Raw genomic sequence first — 17,097 nt, 5'->3', positions numbered from 1 at the left:
CTTCGCTGTGTAATATATATCTAGCACTTTCCGTAACTTTCACGTTTTACTTGTGGGCGACTGTAATATGTCAGAGAGTAAGTATCATTAAAAGGACTTCATTCTACGTGTTTAGAGGTATCCACAACTGTTTGCTATCATCATTATGTTAGTGCAATGTAGCCTGACATATTTCAAATGAAAACCATAATGATGGTAAAAATTTAGGGAGTGAAATAAAATCTATGGTAACCATTACATTTTAGTATATAGAATTTATCCTCTAAATGAACGGAAAAAGTGAATAAAAGTACTAGAACTCGTCAAGTAAATGTTTATGTAACCGATTTTGAGCTACATTATATATATGAAAGTTAGTGTAATAACCCGAAAACCCCTTAATTGGAATATGTGAAGCTTGGTTCAAATATGAAAAGGATGAATAACAACTGGAAAGAGCTGGAAAGAATTTCTTGGAACATGGTTGAATAGAGAGTGCTAGTGGGCGGCCTATGCTCTTCCATGAGGAGTAACATGCCTTAGAATAGAATTAAAAAAGCCATCAACTTCGTTAAGAAATAACAACAGATGTAATTCTATGCTTACTTACTCATAATACCAGTGAACATCCATCGAGGATCATCATTTGGTCGATCACGACTAGGTATATATTCAACAATCCTATCAATAGGATCAAATGGTAAATAAAAATCAGTTCGTTTATTCACTTTCGGTTGATGAACTTTTAATTGTGATGAGATTTCAATTTTAGCTAAATTATTTCTATTGAAATTATGTCCTGGTTCAATTTGTACTGGTTTATATAAAACAGAAAATGTTTCATTTGGACGTTGAGGTATATAACTAAGCCATTCAATAGCTAATTGTAAAGCAGAGAGTTCATCTGATGCAACCAAATGAGAGACACCATTAGTTGCCATCACCTAAATATATAAATATAAATGAGGAATTTGAATGAAAACAAAATAATTTACGATACATTCATAAACTATACCAAGTAAATCGATATTTTTCACAGTTATATAGTTTTTAATCAAATTTAAGTATATTATCTACATAACATTAACTCCGTCTGGAGCCCCTCTGGGGATACTGACAGTCCTAAGCCCAGATAAAGAAGGAGGGTTAGACATGAGGTCAGCGACCCGATCTCGTAGAAAACTAACTTGCTGGGAAAACGCTAAGTATCTACATGACATTACTTCCAAGCAAGAGACATAGAAAAACACATCATACATTGTGATGCCTATTTGCTACCAATTATTGAAATTTACTACAGAAAAACACACATAGTGAAGTCATTGTACCATATGCTACGTTTATTTGATCCTTTGTTTTGAATAGTAGTTATGTTGATATCTGTTTGGAACAAAAATGGTTACCAGGCACTTAACTAACAGTTGTCGAAACATATTTCATTGTTTATGAAAAATAAACAACTTCATAATGTAATTTGCTAAAAAAAATATTGTAGAGCACTACATACCAGACAAAAAATGGCATTGATCAAGGTTACAGTCTGAATAGTTCATTTGGTCAAGTTTCTGTGTGTGTGAAACTGAGTCATACAAATTCTCATCTTATCTATAACATTAAGAACTCACCCTGGACATTGAAAAGTACCAACTAGCAGGAAATCAAGATTGAACAAGGCTTCCTACTACTAGTTATCTCCAACATGAATTAAATAACGCTTAAAAGATTCAAATTATGAATGTTCAGTACGTAAATTATTTTACAGTCAGTTAATTTTCAGAAGACAACTGTTCAAAAAGATGAAAGTATAGTCATCATACAAAGTGATCTTAGTTGATCGAAAGGATGTTTAATCATTGATTAAAGTGGATGACATAAACATTCTTAACATAATTTTATATCTTCAAACATGCCAGTTCGTTGTTGCTACCGTGACGTGGTCGTCGGGCTTGCCTATCCCGATGAAGCAACCGAGCTATACTGGCTGGAACAACCGTTCCTCAACGTCCTACCATGTCAGACAGGTCGGTTGAAGAACGGTAACACTAAAAGCAACAAATTCAAGGTCCGAAGGCCAAGTCGTACTGCTGACTGTACAACAGAGGTGTGACAACAGTAACATGTTTCCTTCAGACAACCAGAATGACAGAGATGCTGCCTTCCCACAACGAGGGGTGGGTGGGTTAGATAAGGTCGACCCTAAAAATGCACACCTCGCCGCCTTATCACACTGATATCCGTCTCCGCCGGTAAGGTTTCAACAAGTACAGAGCTAACACAAAAATTACTAATAAAAAGGTTATGTGTGACCGATCTCAAGCAGTTGTCCCTTGGGCACTGTGGTCACGCTTTCAGATCACTAAGACCACCTCTACTACAATTTCTTTTTCAGGTACCTCTTCAAACATGAAGTCAAAAACTTAAAAAAACCAATCGGGTACGACTACTAAAGCGAAATAGTTAATGGTCTTAAACCAAACCTGATTTTTCCGTAATATGCAAACTTATTCCTGGATGTCATAACTATAATTCATAAGTTGTTACATACGATGTTATACGCATCCACTGTGTAATTATGTGCCTCAAAGAAACAATTCACGTTTTCTAACTTTATAATATGGAGTAATATAATGTCAACATATAAACTATGTAATAAACTGGATTAATAAGAACCTACTAACAAGCAGAGATACTTTTATGTTTCTCTTTATCAAGAGCCTTAACTGTCATCCTCCAGTTACATCTTAGAGTACAACATGTTACACTCATAAATCTATCTCTAATGAGATAACGTATACAATTCACATATACCTCCATCATGTAGTCCATAATGATTTGATACAATGAAATAAGAATGTTCATTTTAAAAAAAAAGTAAAGACAACACTTGAATTTTATGGTTGTTTGTTATAAGTTTTGTTAGAAATTGTAGACTACTTTTATGAATGAATCTATTAACCATTGGGGATAGTTGGAAGAAAGTTAAGGGTGGTCAAACCAAAACTTGGCATCAGTCATTAAAGTCACTAACTTCTAGTCTAAGCCATGTTGATTGATACAGACTACTTGGTTGGGATCCACGTGACTATCGTAACCAATGGTTAAAAACTCTGGGTGATATGGCTCAGAATCGATCATGATGATGTTGGTGTATACACTCTCTATCTTCCTTTAAACTGACTAACTATTGACTAGAAACTGAAAATACAGTTAAGGACTGAATGGAACAAATGTGTAACATGATATATTTAATCACTAACTTGTACACCACCCAATTGACTATTGCTAGAATATACTTCACGGCCAAGAAGTTTATTAAGAGCCATTGCACCAGTTAATATAATATGTGAATTATTCACCTGTAATTTAGAAGAAACAATAAAATCAGAACGGAAGGATATCTAAAAAAACACACACACACAACTGAAAAACCAATTCTCAAAATCTGTAAATACAACTACTTACTTGAATAACTCGTTGACCAAGACGTGTTAAATAAGCTCCAATACCGATAGCACGATTTGTAACAATTGTAATAGTGAATATATCATCATACGCTGCAGATGTTTCACCAGCAATCATTGCTGAACCACGAAGATTCTCCGCAGACATATCATATTCTTTGCCTACAATATAATAAAATGAAATCAATCAATCAATAAAATTACCTAACACTTATGTGTAGTATTAAATTATACAATATAACTCACATAATTTTGTAGAACTGATGCTAATACAAATAATGTGTATGATTTCTATTGATAATTGATGACTGAAAGTGAAATAACTCACAGGGGGGGGTTATATTGAGATTTGATGATTGGAATTTAGGATACTGAAAACAATGAGCTATCGTATTCACTAGATTACACATGATGATATGCATATATCAATAAAATCAAGGTTCTATTCAAAACAGTAAAGAGTACCAACTATAAAGGATGTATCTTATAGGAAAAATTACATCATCAAAATACTCAAAATTCAAATGAAGAGAAAATTAATTTATTAAAAAGAAATTCGAATGAATCACTACTGGGCAAGATTTGATTCGATAACTTATGAAATATCAAGTAATCTGAACGACCTATGTAATCACTATCTTGATTTTCTAACATGATTCTATGAAAAGATCATAAGGTTACGAGGTAAACAATGATGAAATTATGGTTTTCCTTGAAATCTTCATTATAATGACTACAGTTGAAGTGAAATTCTATGAAATGGTATTTAAACTACGAGAAATCATTTAGCGAATCTGGGATCGACTGGATGATGGAGAATAGTTATAGTTTGAGTGAATAATTTACATGATTTTTCATTCACTAAGGTTCATGGTATAACTAAGAGACTTGCAGTGTTTTTTTTTGGATAACACTGATGTCGACTTCCAGTAGATAAAATTACGGATACAAATTTATTAGGGAAAATATCGGAAATTCTAGATGACTTCTAAGAACAGTAAGGAATTTCAGGTTAATGGTGTACCTAAGATGAAGATCGATATAGCTTCAATCAATAACATATGATAGAAACTAAGTGGATAAAACAATTCATGAGGATGCGAAGGCTTATAAATGCAGGAAAAGTATGATGACTCTTTGAAATAAAGTTTCATAACAAAGATGAGGCAATCGAGAATGAGAAAACGAATTGAAAATCATAGCACATATGTAAAAACAACTGATTATAGATCGATTATATTAAAAATAATTCAACAATGAAAGGCATCATGAATTATTTATAAAACATTTAATTGTTAAGATGAAACAACCGTATGTTGGTGAGACTGTAATTTATGGACGATTTTCGAGAGATGTTAAGTGACTTTGAGAGTGTCTACCTACTTTCTAGGGCTAAGTGAGGGTTATAAAGCAGTTTGAATCATAAGGATTATGATTAATAGTTGATGGTTTTGGTTAGGAATCTCGAATCTTGAACTGACATCAGCTATAATACCAGGATTCTATTTATCCAGATGGATGAATGAATTTTGCGCCAAAATCTCAAACCTGTTATTGTAAATCTGATTGGTTCGTCCATAAATTATAGTCTCGCCCGTATATGGACTACTGTGGAGAAATGCCGATGAATAACTCGGAGGAATTACGAGACGAGTTAATATTTCGTTGTAATTTATGTTGTTGTGTATCAAATCTATTAAAAATGTTTTATTTCCCAAACTGCCAATGTGGCGAATAGTGTTATTGAACAATGCCATTGGACGATAAGATCCAAATTGAAAATTTCGGAAGCTTTGAAAAGTGTGTCACAATACTAATACAACAACTATTCTACAAGCGATTTCGATCATGGTTAATTCTGGTTAAGCCCCTTTTATTAACTTACTTAAAAGACAGTGTTATTAGGGCAGTAACAATTCGTGTATTTCATTGTACCGTTACGACTACTAGATCACATAACACACTCTAACTAAAATGTTAATTATCTTAGTTGTTGCAAAATGATTCATTCTCCTCCCCATATATATATGTACTCAAATTCTAGTTTTAACGTTTGCTTTGCCTTTCTGCGCCCTTATGTGATTTGACTATAAATTTGTCTATGTATTAGCTCGTATATACATATTTGCCTGTCTGCTTCAAGTTCACTTGATGTGTCTTATAGCTTTGTAATCTGTGCTATCCGCATATAAACCGTAGTTGCGGCTTTTCTTTGATTTCAAACACCGCCTTTGAAATTTAGATAATAACGGTTACAAGGGTGATTGAATAATGAAGCAAAGCAACAACACTGTAAAGCGATTTACTCTAAAATATTGATAAAGTTATTTATGATCACACAAAAGTTCTCAAACAAAGATGATACGGTGCTGTATGGACGGGCCTCCTTAACGAGTTTTTTTTAAAAAAAATTCAAGATAGAACTTATAATCAGTTTCGAAAAGTTTTTACTAGTAACATAAAAACAATATATACATGTTGATTGGAAATTCTTTCATTTTCTACCATAAATCATTCATGTATAATTATTGTTTCATAATCACTACTAACTTTCTCCTGGTGATCTAGTGGATCATGAAGACGACAATGTCTGAGGGGAAGCATGGCATACAGTGGACAGCTAGGATGCAGTTGGACGACCTACACTTCGCAGATGATCTGGTTCTTCTATCGCATACGCAACAACAAATGCAGGAGAAGACGATCAGTGTAGCAGTAACCTTAGCAGCAGTAGCTCTCAACATACACAAGGGGAAAAGGAAGATTCTCCGATACAACACACCATACAACAGTCGAATCACACTTGACAAAGAAGATTTGGAAGATGTAAAAACCTTTACATATTTGCGCAGCATCATTTATGAACACGTGGATGTGATGCAGGTGTGAAGGTGTGGATCGGAAAAACAAGAGCAGCATATTTACAACTGAAGAACATCTGGAACTCAAAACAACTGTCTGTCAACCAACACCAAGGTCTGGATTTTCAATACAAGACAGTTCTACTGTATGGGGCGGAAACTTGGACAACTACGAAAGCCATCATTTAGGCGATGAAAGTGTTTAGTAACAGTTGTCTACGCAAAATACTTCGGATCCGTTAGCCGGACACTATCAGCAACAACCCATTGTTGAAGAGAAAAAACCAGATCTCAATGGAGGAAGAAATCAGAAAGAAGCGCTGGAAGTGGATAGGACACATATTGAGGAAAGTACTCAACTGCGTTACAAGGCAAGCCCTCACATGGAATCCTCAAGGCCAAATGAAAAGAGGAAGGCCAGAGAACACATTACGCCAAGAAATGGAGACAGATATGAGAAAGATGAACAAAAATTGGACAGAACTGTAGAGCAAGGCGGAGGATAGAGTGGGTTGGAGAATGCTGGTCGGCGGCCTATGCTCCATTGGGAGTCACAAGCGGAAGTAAGTAAGTAAATGAACTAATCACTAGTAAACAGGGTCAAGAATTTTTAAGGGATACAGCTAAATGAAGAAATAAAAAAAAACATACATCCATTCTATATAACTTACCAATTATATCGATAATTTTAAAACGTATCTCTCCATTTTCTTCAATTTTTTCACAATTCACAGATTCATCATATTTAAAACGATAATAATCATCGGGTGTTAAATATAAATATTTGTAACCCTTTTTTTTCGTTTTAAAAAAAAGTAAGTGTTGACAACAAGAAATGAGATTAAAAAGAAAGGGTTATAAGTATATATTTATTATAAATAATAATAATAAACATTTTAAGCAATGATGGAATCCAAGATGCACGTTTCGTTTTATTTAGGACTCTTCAGCTGAATGTCCCTGCATCACAGAGATGATGTTCACAGTTAATCAATTGGAAAATGTTATCAAGATGGCAATAGTTTTAATACATAATAAAATAATTTAATATGAACTATTAGTCTAAATATGTTTTAATCAACTAATAAGTTTGAATATGCCTTCAACAAATAGTTTGTTGAATAGAAAAATAAAAATGTGTATCAGAAAGGGGTTTTTGTGGATATTATAGTAATTTCAATAGTTGAGATCATGAAGATAGTGGTGGATTTGTCGTTTGATTTCGTGAATTAGTTGAAGTTAGAGACATTAACATCGTTGGATACCGGCCGGCTCAGTTGTCTAGAGGTTAAGCATTCACTCACGAGACTGATAGGTACTGAGTTCGAATCTTGCGAAGCTGCTGAGTAGTCCGACAATAGGATGAAACGGTCGTCCAGTGCTTTTAGGTTTTCCATGGTGGTCTAGTTTCAATTGACTCATGAATTCAATTATTGAAAAATGTGTATATCCATCTATTCTCATTTCATGCATGATTTGATACATTTAATTTGTTTCTATCAATCAGATTAACTAATATTATCCCTGAACATAGCAAACAGTTACATATCTATTTAATGGCATTTTTCATATGAAATCTGAATACACTCTTATATATAGCTTCTGTTTACTATAACTTCAGCATATCTCACACTGAATGATTCATTCACATTAACGTGTTTAATATTCAATACCCTAATATGACTGAACAATCGTTTAGTATATAGTTGTTTTATAAAGCTTATTTACATTCTAGATGTGATTATTTTCCTGAAGAAGTTCAGATTAGAGGACCGAGTGAAACGTTGAAGCTGTTTCAAATTTCAATCTCTGGGATGCTAACGAAAATGATTTCACGTGTAGTAATACAATGATTTTCGACAAAAGATTGAAAAGAAGGTTGACAACAAGTAAAGTACACTTAGAGATGGGGAATTATTGAAGTTGTTTGGAATAATTCTCAAGTATGACCAAAGATGGTTGTTTTATGTAAAACAGATAGTTAACTATTTTTGTTATTCAGTATCCATTTGAGTAATACGAAGTAACAGTATTCATAGTCATCATGTAAGAATACATTATTCAAAGCTTCGATCTGAGTACAAACACGCACACACAAAGATATTCCTTTACAGGAAGCTGTGGTAAACGCTGTTTTATACAATAAACAAAAGAACAAAATCAATTCATTCAATAAAATATGGTAATGAAAACTTTTACATAGGCCATAAGAACAACTATGAATTGAATGATCGAGATCTTAATGTAATAACAAACCTTTTCAGGATGTTCAGCATCAATCCAAGCAATATTGAATACGCTTTTAATATCTTCAGCAATTTTTATTCGTGCACCAGTATTCGATGCTAAGTAAATACGTGGAATACCAAAATGTCGAGCTAGTTGACTAGCACGATGAAATGTTAAATCTTCTGCAGGACCAAACGATCCAGCTTTAACTGTTGCATCATTTGCAATAACAATAATTGGACGACCAGATGGAGTTTCTGGTGTACGTAATACCATATACCAGACAACCATTCCAATCTATAATAAAATGAAAACAATTAATCACACTTTTTAAAGAAAACACACAAAAAAACAACAACTGAACAATAATAAATATCACTGGATCCCCAAATGTAATTATAGCTTAACTTCCTACAAAATCAATAAAGATGAAACATTCCAAAAGTAATTACATAATAGATGCCAACTAACAAGTATGAATAGTAATTTCAATGGTTAAGATCATGAGCCAGTTGAAGCTAGGGGGCGAGGTCGTGGATGCGCACTGTTGAGGAGTCCCACAATAGGAAGAAACGGCCGTCCAGTGCTTCCAGCGTTTTCCATGGTGGTCTAGCTTCAATTGACTCATGATATTAACCATTGAAATTACTATAATATCCACAAAACCCATCTGATATTAATCAACATATGCTCACTAGTGACTGGCTTCAAGAGGTATATCCAGGAGTTCTAGTGAGAAGTAGTAACCAGTGGAGTTCAACCAGGTCTGTTGTGAGATAGTAACTCACTGAAGACAATGGTGGATGTGTCGCCCAATTTCGTGGATTACTTGAAGTTAGACATTAACACCGTTGGATGCCGGCCGGCTCAGTGATCTAGTGGTTAAGTGCTCGCGCGCGAAACCAGTAGATCCTGGGTTCGAACCTCGCAGGGGGCGAGGTCGTGTGTTTACCAATTTAATGGTGTGTGTAGTTACAGATACATAGGGAGGAGCCATCGTGATCTCAAAATTAGGGTGTGTGAACATGCATCAAAGTGGTCGCACAAACAAATAAAATCAAGTGATCCAATAAGAGTAGAGGATAAAAATCCATCATCCTTGTAGAATTATGGTCTACTATGATATAAGTACTGCCCTAATAATAGACCTAATCCTAAAATTGTAGATTTGTCATGATATAACTGCCTAATCTATAAGATCTTACATCGAAGTCACATCATCGTCTACACCAACTCACTGTATCGTAACAATTACGAATACACGATGGAGAACAAGCTTAGGTTAGAGAAAGAATAATATATTTAATATGAATAAAAGATATAAGGTAATATTCCGCAGGGACCACGCCTGCATGGCCGAGTCATGCCATTCGATCAACTCCAATTAATTCAACTCCTTATTCCCGCCTTCTCCAGCGTTAGGTATTTCTCCGCGTTAAATATTGAATATCTATTTTCCGAGTTGTCTCGTGTTCAGCTTTGAGGATTGTGTGGTTATGGTTCAGTGCCACTATATCCTCTATTGCTAAACACATAATTGAAACAGGTCATAAGATTGATCTTAACTCGACTTTTGTGGTGTTGTACAAGTGTCAAAGGGCGTATACTAAGGGTTTATTGAAGCCTTAACTATACGAAATTTCAAGCCCCTTTGTGTATTCTCACCTTAAACCAACCGTGGTAATATTGACTTATTATCCAGAGTGATTAGGTTTTAAAATGTGTTCACATTATTATTATTATTACCCTTATCATTATCCTTATCTCCTCTTACCCCATTTCCAGTCTAGTTGACCTTTTATTTTTACCATATAAATGTTCATAACAAGTATATGTGTGATCAGATTGCTTGAAATGTATTACGCTAATATATCACATTGTTCTGATAATCTTCGTCTTCTTATTACATTATCGATATTTTTAACACGGCTAACGAGTTCGTTAACTTACCTACGGTCATTTGGAATATATTTAAATGATTAACCGATTCACCTCAGTCATTTATGAAGTATCCGTTAATGTAATCGTCGATTTACAGGACAAGTGCTAATATTTGACTGCCAAAAATAAAGTAATTTGGATAAAGTTTGAATGACAGGTTTGGGATTTTAGCGAGAAATTCACTCAATCATTTAATTAAATAAATTCATGGCATTATAGCTGATGTCAATTCGTGATGGAAACCCTTCAATCTAATCCCTAACCTTAATCATCAACTATAAATCATAATTCGAATTCCTTAGACTAGTTTATAACCTTCATCTCTCAAGATCAGTTAAGCGTCACTCAAAGGTTGTTCATAAATGATAGACTCATTAGGTAATTAAGTATTTTCTATTGAATGACAATCAGTAATACAGGAGAATAGAAATATGAATGAAAAAAAAAGAAAAAAACTGAGGCAATAAAGAATATAATCAGAAGGAGTTTTGTGGAGATTTTTAGAAATTTCACTGATTGAAATCATGAGTCAATTGAAGCTAGACAACCATGGAAAACCTGGAAGCACTAGACGGCCGTTTCGTCCTACTATGGGACTCCTTAGCAGTGCGCATCCACGACCTCGCCCCTTGCGAGATACGTACCCAGGACCAGTGCTTCCAGGTTTTCCATAGTGATCTAGCTTCAATTGACTCATGATTTCAACCATTGATAAAGAATATAAACATGATTAATATCAAAATAGAGTTCACTTACTTCATTTGTACCTAAAGTATTTGTATTTGGTTGTAAATTACCATGTTTATCTAATGATAATTCAGTACATGTAATTATTAAATTCTCTGGTATATTTAAAGGGATTAAATTATGAAATTTTGATAAAGCATTATTATTATTAGTTAAATAAGATATTGGTTTATCTAATGAATCATTTATAATATGATTATGATGTTTTTGATTTCTATAAGGACAATAACTTTGCCATACACCAGTTAAAGCTTGAGCTAATAATGCAGGATAATCATAAACATAAGTGGTGTTAAATTTTCTGGCCTGTAACATAAAGAAAAAAACACAACAAACTTTAGTTATCAATGGTGTTAGGTTTGAAGCTATCACGAGTTCATTTAATCGGCGAACGAGAAACAAGACTCGGTGATCAAAAACCAGTAAGCTAGCTATTGATGCGTTCCAGCCCCACTAACTAGAAGGACAAGTACAAGCTTGGAATGGGAAGTATATTCTGCAGAAACAACCAGGAACGAGCGATAACAACAAACACAATTCAAAACGTATATATACAGTACAAAACCGTCCTTTGGGAGAGTTACAAAATAGCATACTAAAAGACGCAACGAACCAATAAGATATTTCCCAGTGGGAAATACGACATGAAGGTGACAAGAGCGCCTTTGGAGCGAAAACAAAGAAATTCCAATTTTCTAAATAAAATTACAAAATTAGGTCCTTTCCCAAGTGAGTTCTGGGGATCTAACGTCCCTAACAAATGGTAAATATTCTTTAAGAAAAACAAACAAACAAATTGAAAAAAAAACACATTCGCTTTGCATCAATTAAGTTGTATCTAAAATGGTAATTCCACAATTCACTTGGTTTATTTAAACACATAAACATTGGGTACAAGGAGTCATCAAACAGATATGCATCACATAAATCATTCGATTTATATGAGGGCTGGGATACTGCCCAGGTGCTAGAATCGAAGCAGGTGGTTTTATTGGGGGACTATAACCTGAGCCTTCGACTTAAAGGTTTGATCCACAAGGCAGTGGAGCAAAGTAAGGAAATGCAGTCTCGTTGTAGCCGGTCACCAACAAATAGTTCATACGCCATTTGTTCCTAAAAGGTCCCGGAGCCCATGCACACAATTGCTTTGGAATCAAGGTCTTCCAACTCCCTTAGGTGGACCCTCTATATCTACTAACCAGATTAAACCACCGGACATTCGCTTTTCGTCCTCTCAATTTCGCAAAGAATAGTAATGCCGCGAGAAGGCAGTTATTAGGACTTCCCTGGCAGTGGTTGTATGCATGTGGCCATGTGAGAGCATTTAGAGAGGGAGAGCTAACCCTTTCCACCCTCGGCCGTATCAGGGCATTTGGGGGTCGCAAATTACTTAGACTATAATCATGATTAAGATGATACTTCTCAACTGTAAAAATTATTGCCAGTTGTAGCCTTTACCTTAACATGATGATCTGATTGGATTATTATTTTAAAATAACTGACATATATCAACTGAAACTTCTATGAGAGTTGTGCTCTCTAAATTAAACGGTTGGTTCAACAGCTTTCTTAAGCGTCCTGGACGACTGCAGATTGATTGAAATACATATATATTTCTTGAAATTCTCTAACATTTTTTAGAGGTCTCTTGATTTAAAACACTCACAAATCCAAGTAACGTCACTGATCATTCCTAACGCATATCGCGCAGAACCTGATTAGGTTAGTTTACATATTTACGTATAAGGTTGATTTCTAAAGTTAACCGTTTAGTAGCTTTTACATTTTTTGTCAGTTCACTCCTACATAAGTATTCATCAAGGTAGATGAGAAGAGGTCACAATATCACACAGAAAGAATTACACACATCATCAACATAAATATACGTATTATTTAAATGAAGACATCTATGATTAAATGTAGGTGAACTATGCATAATACCCCATAAATTCAATAGTCATATTGTACAATTACTAAAAATATAAATTAATCCACAGGGTATATAAAACTGAAGTTGGAATGAATAATGATAATTACCTGAAAACGTTTAACTTCAAAAAAATCTTTATTCTCATGTGCTGTAACAGCTGGATGTCCATTTAATTTACCATTCGGTGGACTTATCGATTGTAGAATATAAATACCAGTTATTGGATCTAATATTTCACGATAAACATCTAATCCTAAATCATAACCATGTTCATCACGAAGCATAACACGAATTGGTACAATAGGATCAGATGCATGAAATCGAATATGTAATTTTAATTCTGCCTATAAGAATTAAATCGGAAGAATATACATTGAATTAATGTGCTACCTATTAGATGAATGTAAATCAATATTCTGACTTCATAGAGTTTGATTACTTGATTGTGACAGGAACGAACCTTAATTATTACATAGATACTCTTCTGATATTTGGATGCAATATGAAATGGTTATACGTACAGTGAATATTTCGATTAAGACAGTTGATATAGTTGACATCATTGTTCTAAGTCACACAAAGATTCCAATGCACAATTGAATGATAATATCTCATTTGACTTGATAGATTAGATTATGTAACAAAAACATATATGTATGCTTGTTCATTATCGATTGGTGATGACATATTTTGATCCTTTATAGAACATAAGTAGTCAAAGTTTTCAAACTATGTATACAAAGATAATCACTCCGTCATATATGTATAAATCGAAGCAGAGTCCGGTAAACTATTGTTATCTGTTGTATCAATGGATGAGCACATTAGCAATGGTGAAGTTTACTGAGACATTATAAGTCACATTCCATACGAACTCCAAAAACTAAAACTAAAACTTATTAGAATGAATGACCGAATAACACCGTTGGATACCGGCTCAGTGGTCTAGTAGTTGAGTGATCGCGCGCGAAACCAGTAGATCCTGGGTTCGAATCTCGCAGGGGGCGAGGACGTAGATGCGCACGGCTAAGGAGTCCCACAGTACGACGAAACAGCCGTCTAGTGCTCCCAGGTTTTCCATGGTGATCTAGCTTCAACTGACTCATGAACTTAACCATTGAAATTACTATAATATCCACAAAACCATTCGGAATAAAGAAACTCTAATATGGAAAATCCACAATGTAACATCAAGATAACTAATCACTAGTTAATGGTTCCAATAAATAATTTTACATAAATAAACGGTAAATATTAGTAATACTGTATTAATCATAAATTTACCTACTTGAGATACACGTAAACGTAGAAAACGTCGAGCATAACGCATTACAACTTTTCTAATTGTTGACTTTAATCTATTAATATCTTCTAAGAGTAATACAGGAACAAAATTTAAAAATATATGATTTCCCATTGTTCGACTAGCATCAGGATGTCCTGAGGCTAAATCTAAAGCATCCATTGCTTCTAAAAGAATTTGTTCAGCTTCTGATTGAAGATATTCAAATGAAGCTTCACGTGAAACTAAATCAGCATGACGAATAATACAACGAACAAAGAAACGATAATCTACTACATCTTTTCTTCCATTTATCTATGATATAAATTCAAAGAGAAGAGAAATGATTAAAAATTAGTGTTTTATGTTTTTGATGATATCTCGATTGAAAGTACTTGATAGTCAGTTAGTCCGTCAGCCAAAACGTAGGACCAGGCACATATATGCATCGGTCCAAGTTGCCATATCTCATTAACACAACAAGATGAACAACGAATTCTTGAAATTAGTTAATTCAATGTTGGTAGTGATATATAAAACAAAGATTGCAAATAAGGATATAGTACAGGAAGAAAGAATTAGTTCGTAGAAAGAAAGATATGAAACGACTTTAATCTCATGGTTTAAAGGAAGACAGAGAGTGTATACACCGACGCCATTGTGATGGATTCTGAGCCATGTCACCAAGAGTCTCCAACCATTGGTTACGATAGTCACGTGGACCACAATCAAGTAGTCTGCATCTACCAACATGGCTCACACTAGAAGTTAGTTACTTCAAGCACTGGTGCCACGTTTTGGTTTGACCACCCCTAACTTTCTTCCAACCATCCCGAACACCGGTTAGCATTGCACATCGTGATAATCGATGTTCAGGCATACGTAACACATGGCCCAACCATCTAAGTCGATGAAGATTCACAACCTCATCAACTGATTTACCATCATTCCCTAATACCCTGCGTCTAACCTCACTATAACTTACCCGATGATCCCAGAAGATGCCAGTAATATTTCTAAGGCATCTGTGGTTAAATACTAGTGGCTTGCGAATATATTCAACTCTTAATGGCAATGTTTCGCCGCCGTAAAATAGAACAGGACGAACTGCTGCGCAGTATACTCGTCCCTTGATCGATAGACGGATATCTCGCCTTCCTCATAGGTGACGTAAGTTGGCAAAAGCCAAGGTTATAACTGTTGGGCGGATTCACTTTATGTTATGAATCCTGTTGCTTTTTCTTCATTTCAATGTTAACAAGGTGATGTAGTTGTTTAATTAATTAATTAATTTAAACACATAAACATTGGTACAAGGAGGCATCAAACAGATATGCGCCACATAAATCATTCCATTTGTTTAAGGGCTGGGATACTGCCTGGATGCCGAAACAAAAACAGGTGCTTTTCTTAGGGGGCCAAACCCGGAGACTTCAACTTAAATGTCTAATCCACAAGGCAGCGGAGAAACGTCAAGATATGCAGTCACACGGTAGTCGGTGACCAACAATAGGTTCAAACGCCATTTGGTCCTTCAGGATACTGGAGCCCATGTACGCCATTGGTTTAGAATCAAGGTTTTCCAAGTCCCCTGTATGGATCCTTCATAATCATCAACCAGGTTAAAGCACCGGACATTCACTTTCCGTCCTCTGAATTTCGTAAAGAACAGTAATGCCGCAAGAAGGCGATGAGTAGGACTTCCCTGGCAGTGGTTGTATGCAAGTGGCCATGTGAGAGCATTTAGAGAGGGAGTGATAACTCTCCTCACTCTCGACCGTACCAGGGCATTTGTGGGCTTAAGTGTAGTGTCAGGAGTGTTTAAAACCGAATAGGTGGAAATTTTTCAGTATCATACAATTAAAGTTGCACATTACTAAGATGCCAGCATCGAGTTGGTAAAACTTGTCGACTGTAGGATTCTATCACACTTATATAATTGTTTTAATGAAGATTACAGTAATAAAAGTACTAAATGAGAAGTTACAGTTACTAATGAAAAAAACATTTATATATATAGAAGAATTACCTTACTACAACCTAAATACAAATGCATTCGACGATTTAATGTTGGTAAATGTTCAAGATTATAATTTTTCATTCGATTTAATTCTAATTGAAAAGCTAAAGCTGGTTCTAAATGCCGATAAACACGATCTTCTCGATAATTATCACGTGCACGAAAAGTGTACAATCGTGGGAATTCACGCTGAAATTTTTAAAAAAGAAAAAGAAATAAAAAAATATTAATGATTTCAACAATTGAAATCATGAGTCAATCGAAGCTAGACCACCATGGAAAACCTGGAAACACTGAACGGCCGTTTCTTCCTATTGTGGGACTCCTCAGCAGTGCGCATCCACGACCCCGCCTCTCGGGATTCCAACCCAGGAGCTATCGGTCTCGAGCCAGGCGCTTAACCAACTAGACCAATGAGCTGGCCGGCATCCAACGGTGTTAATGTCTAACTTCAACTAATCCACAACTAATCCCACAATAGAACGAAACGGCCATCCAGTGCTTCCAGGTTTTCCATAGTGGTCTAGCTTCAATTGACTCATGATTTAAACTGTTGAAATTACTACAATCTTCATAAAACCCCTTCTGATACAAATATTAATGAATATAAAAACAGACAAGATATGAAATGAATTAGACTGATGTTA

At 34.9% G+C, this 17,097-nt stretch overlaps 1 protein-coding gene across 1 annotated transcript in view; it reads right to left on the bottom strand.

Annotated features, from left to right (window-relative positions):
- The window catches only part of MS3_00002536 (uncharacterized protein), a 103,239-nt gene that overhangs the window by 17,794 nt on the left and 68,348 nt on the right, over positions 1-17,097 (bottom strand). The window contains exons 23-31 of the mRNA XM_051210134.1: positions 16,460-16,639; positions 14,437-14,745; positions 13,256-13,492; positions 11,228-11,524; positions 8,558-8,827; positions 6,973-7,093; positions 3,442-3,602; positions 3,237-3,335; positions 590-923 (exon numbers count right to left, since the gene is read on the bottom strand). Coding sequence (XP_051070084.1) covers positions 590-923; positions 3,237-3,335; positions 3,442-3,602; positions 6,973-7,093; positions 8,558-8,827; positions 11,228-11,524; positions 13,256-13,492; positions 14,437-14,745; positions 16,460-16,639 — 2,008 coding nt within the window. The remainder of the gene's footprint in view (positions 1-589; positions 924-3,236; positions 3,336-3,441; positions 3,603-6,972; positions 7,094-8,557; positions 8,828-11,227; positions 11,525-13,255; positions 13,493-14,436; positions 14,746-16,459; positions 16,640-17,097) is intronic.

This window comes from Schistosoma haematobium, chromosome ZW (genome assembly GCF_000699445.3).
Source record: "Schistosoma haematobium chromosome ZW, whole genome shotgun sequence".
Classification (NCBI taxonomy): Eukaryota; Metazoa; Platyhelminthes; class Trematoda; order Strigeidida; family Schistosomatidae; genus Schistosoma; species Schistosoma haematobium.
The sequence above is the reverse complement of the archived record's forward strand: the minus strand, read 5'-3'. Positions and strand labels throughout refer to the sequence as shown.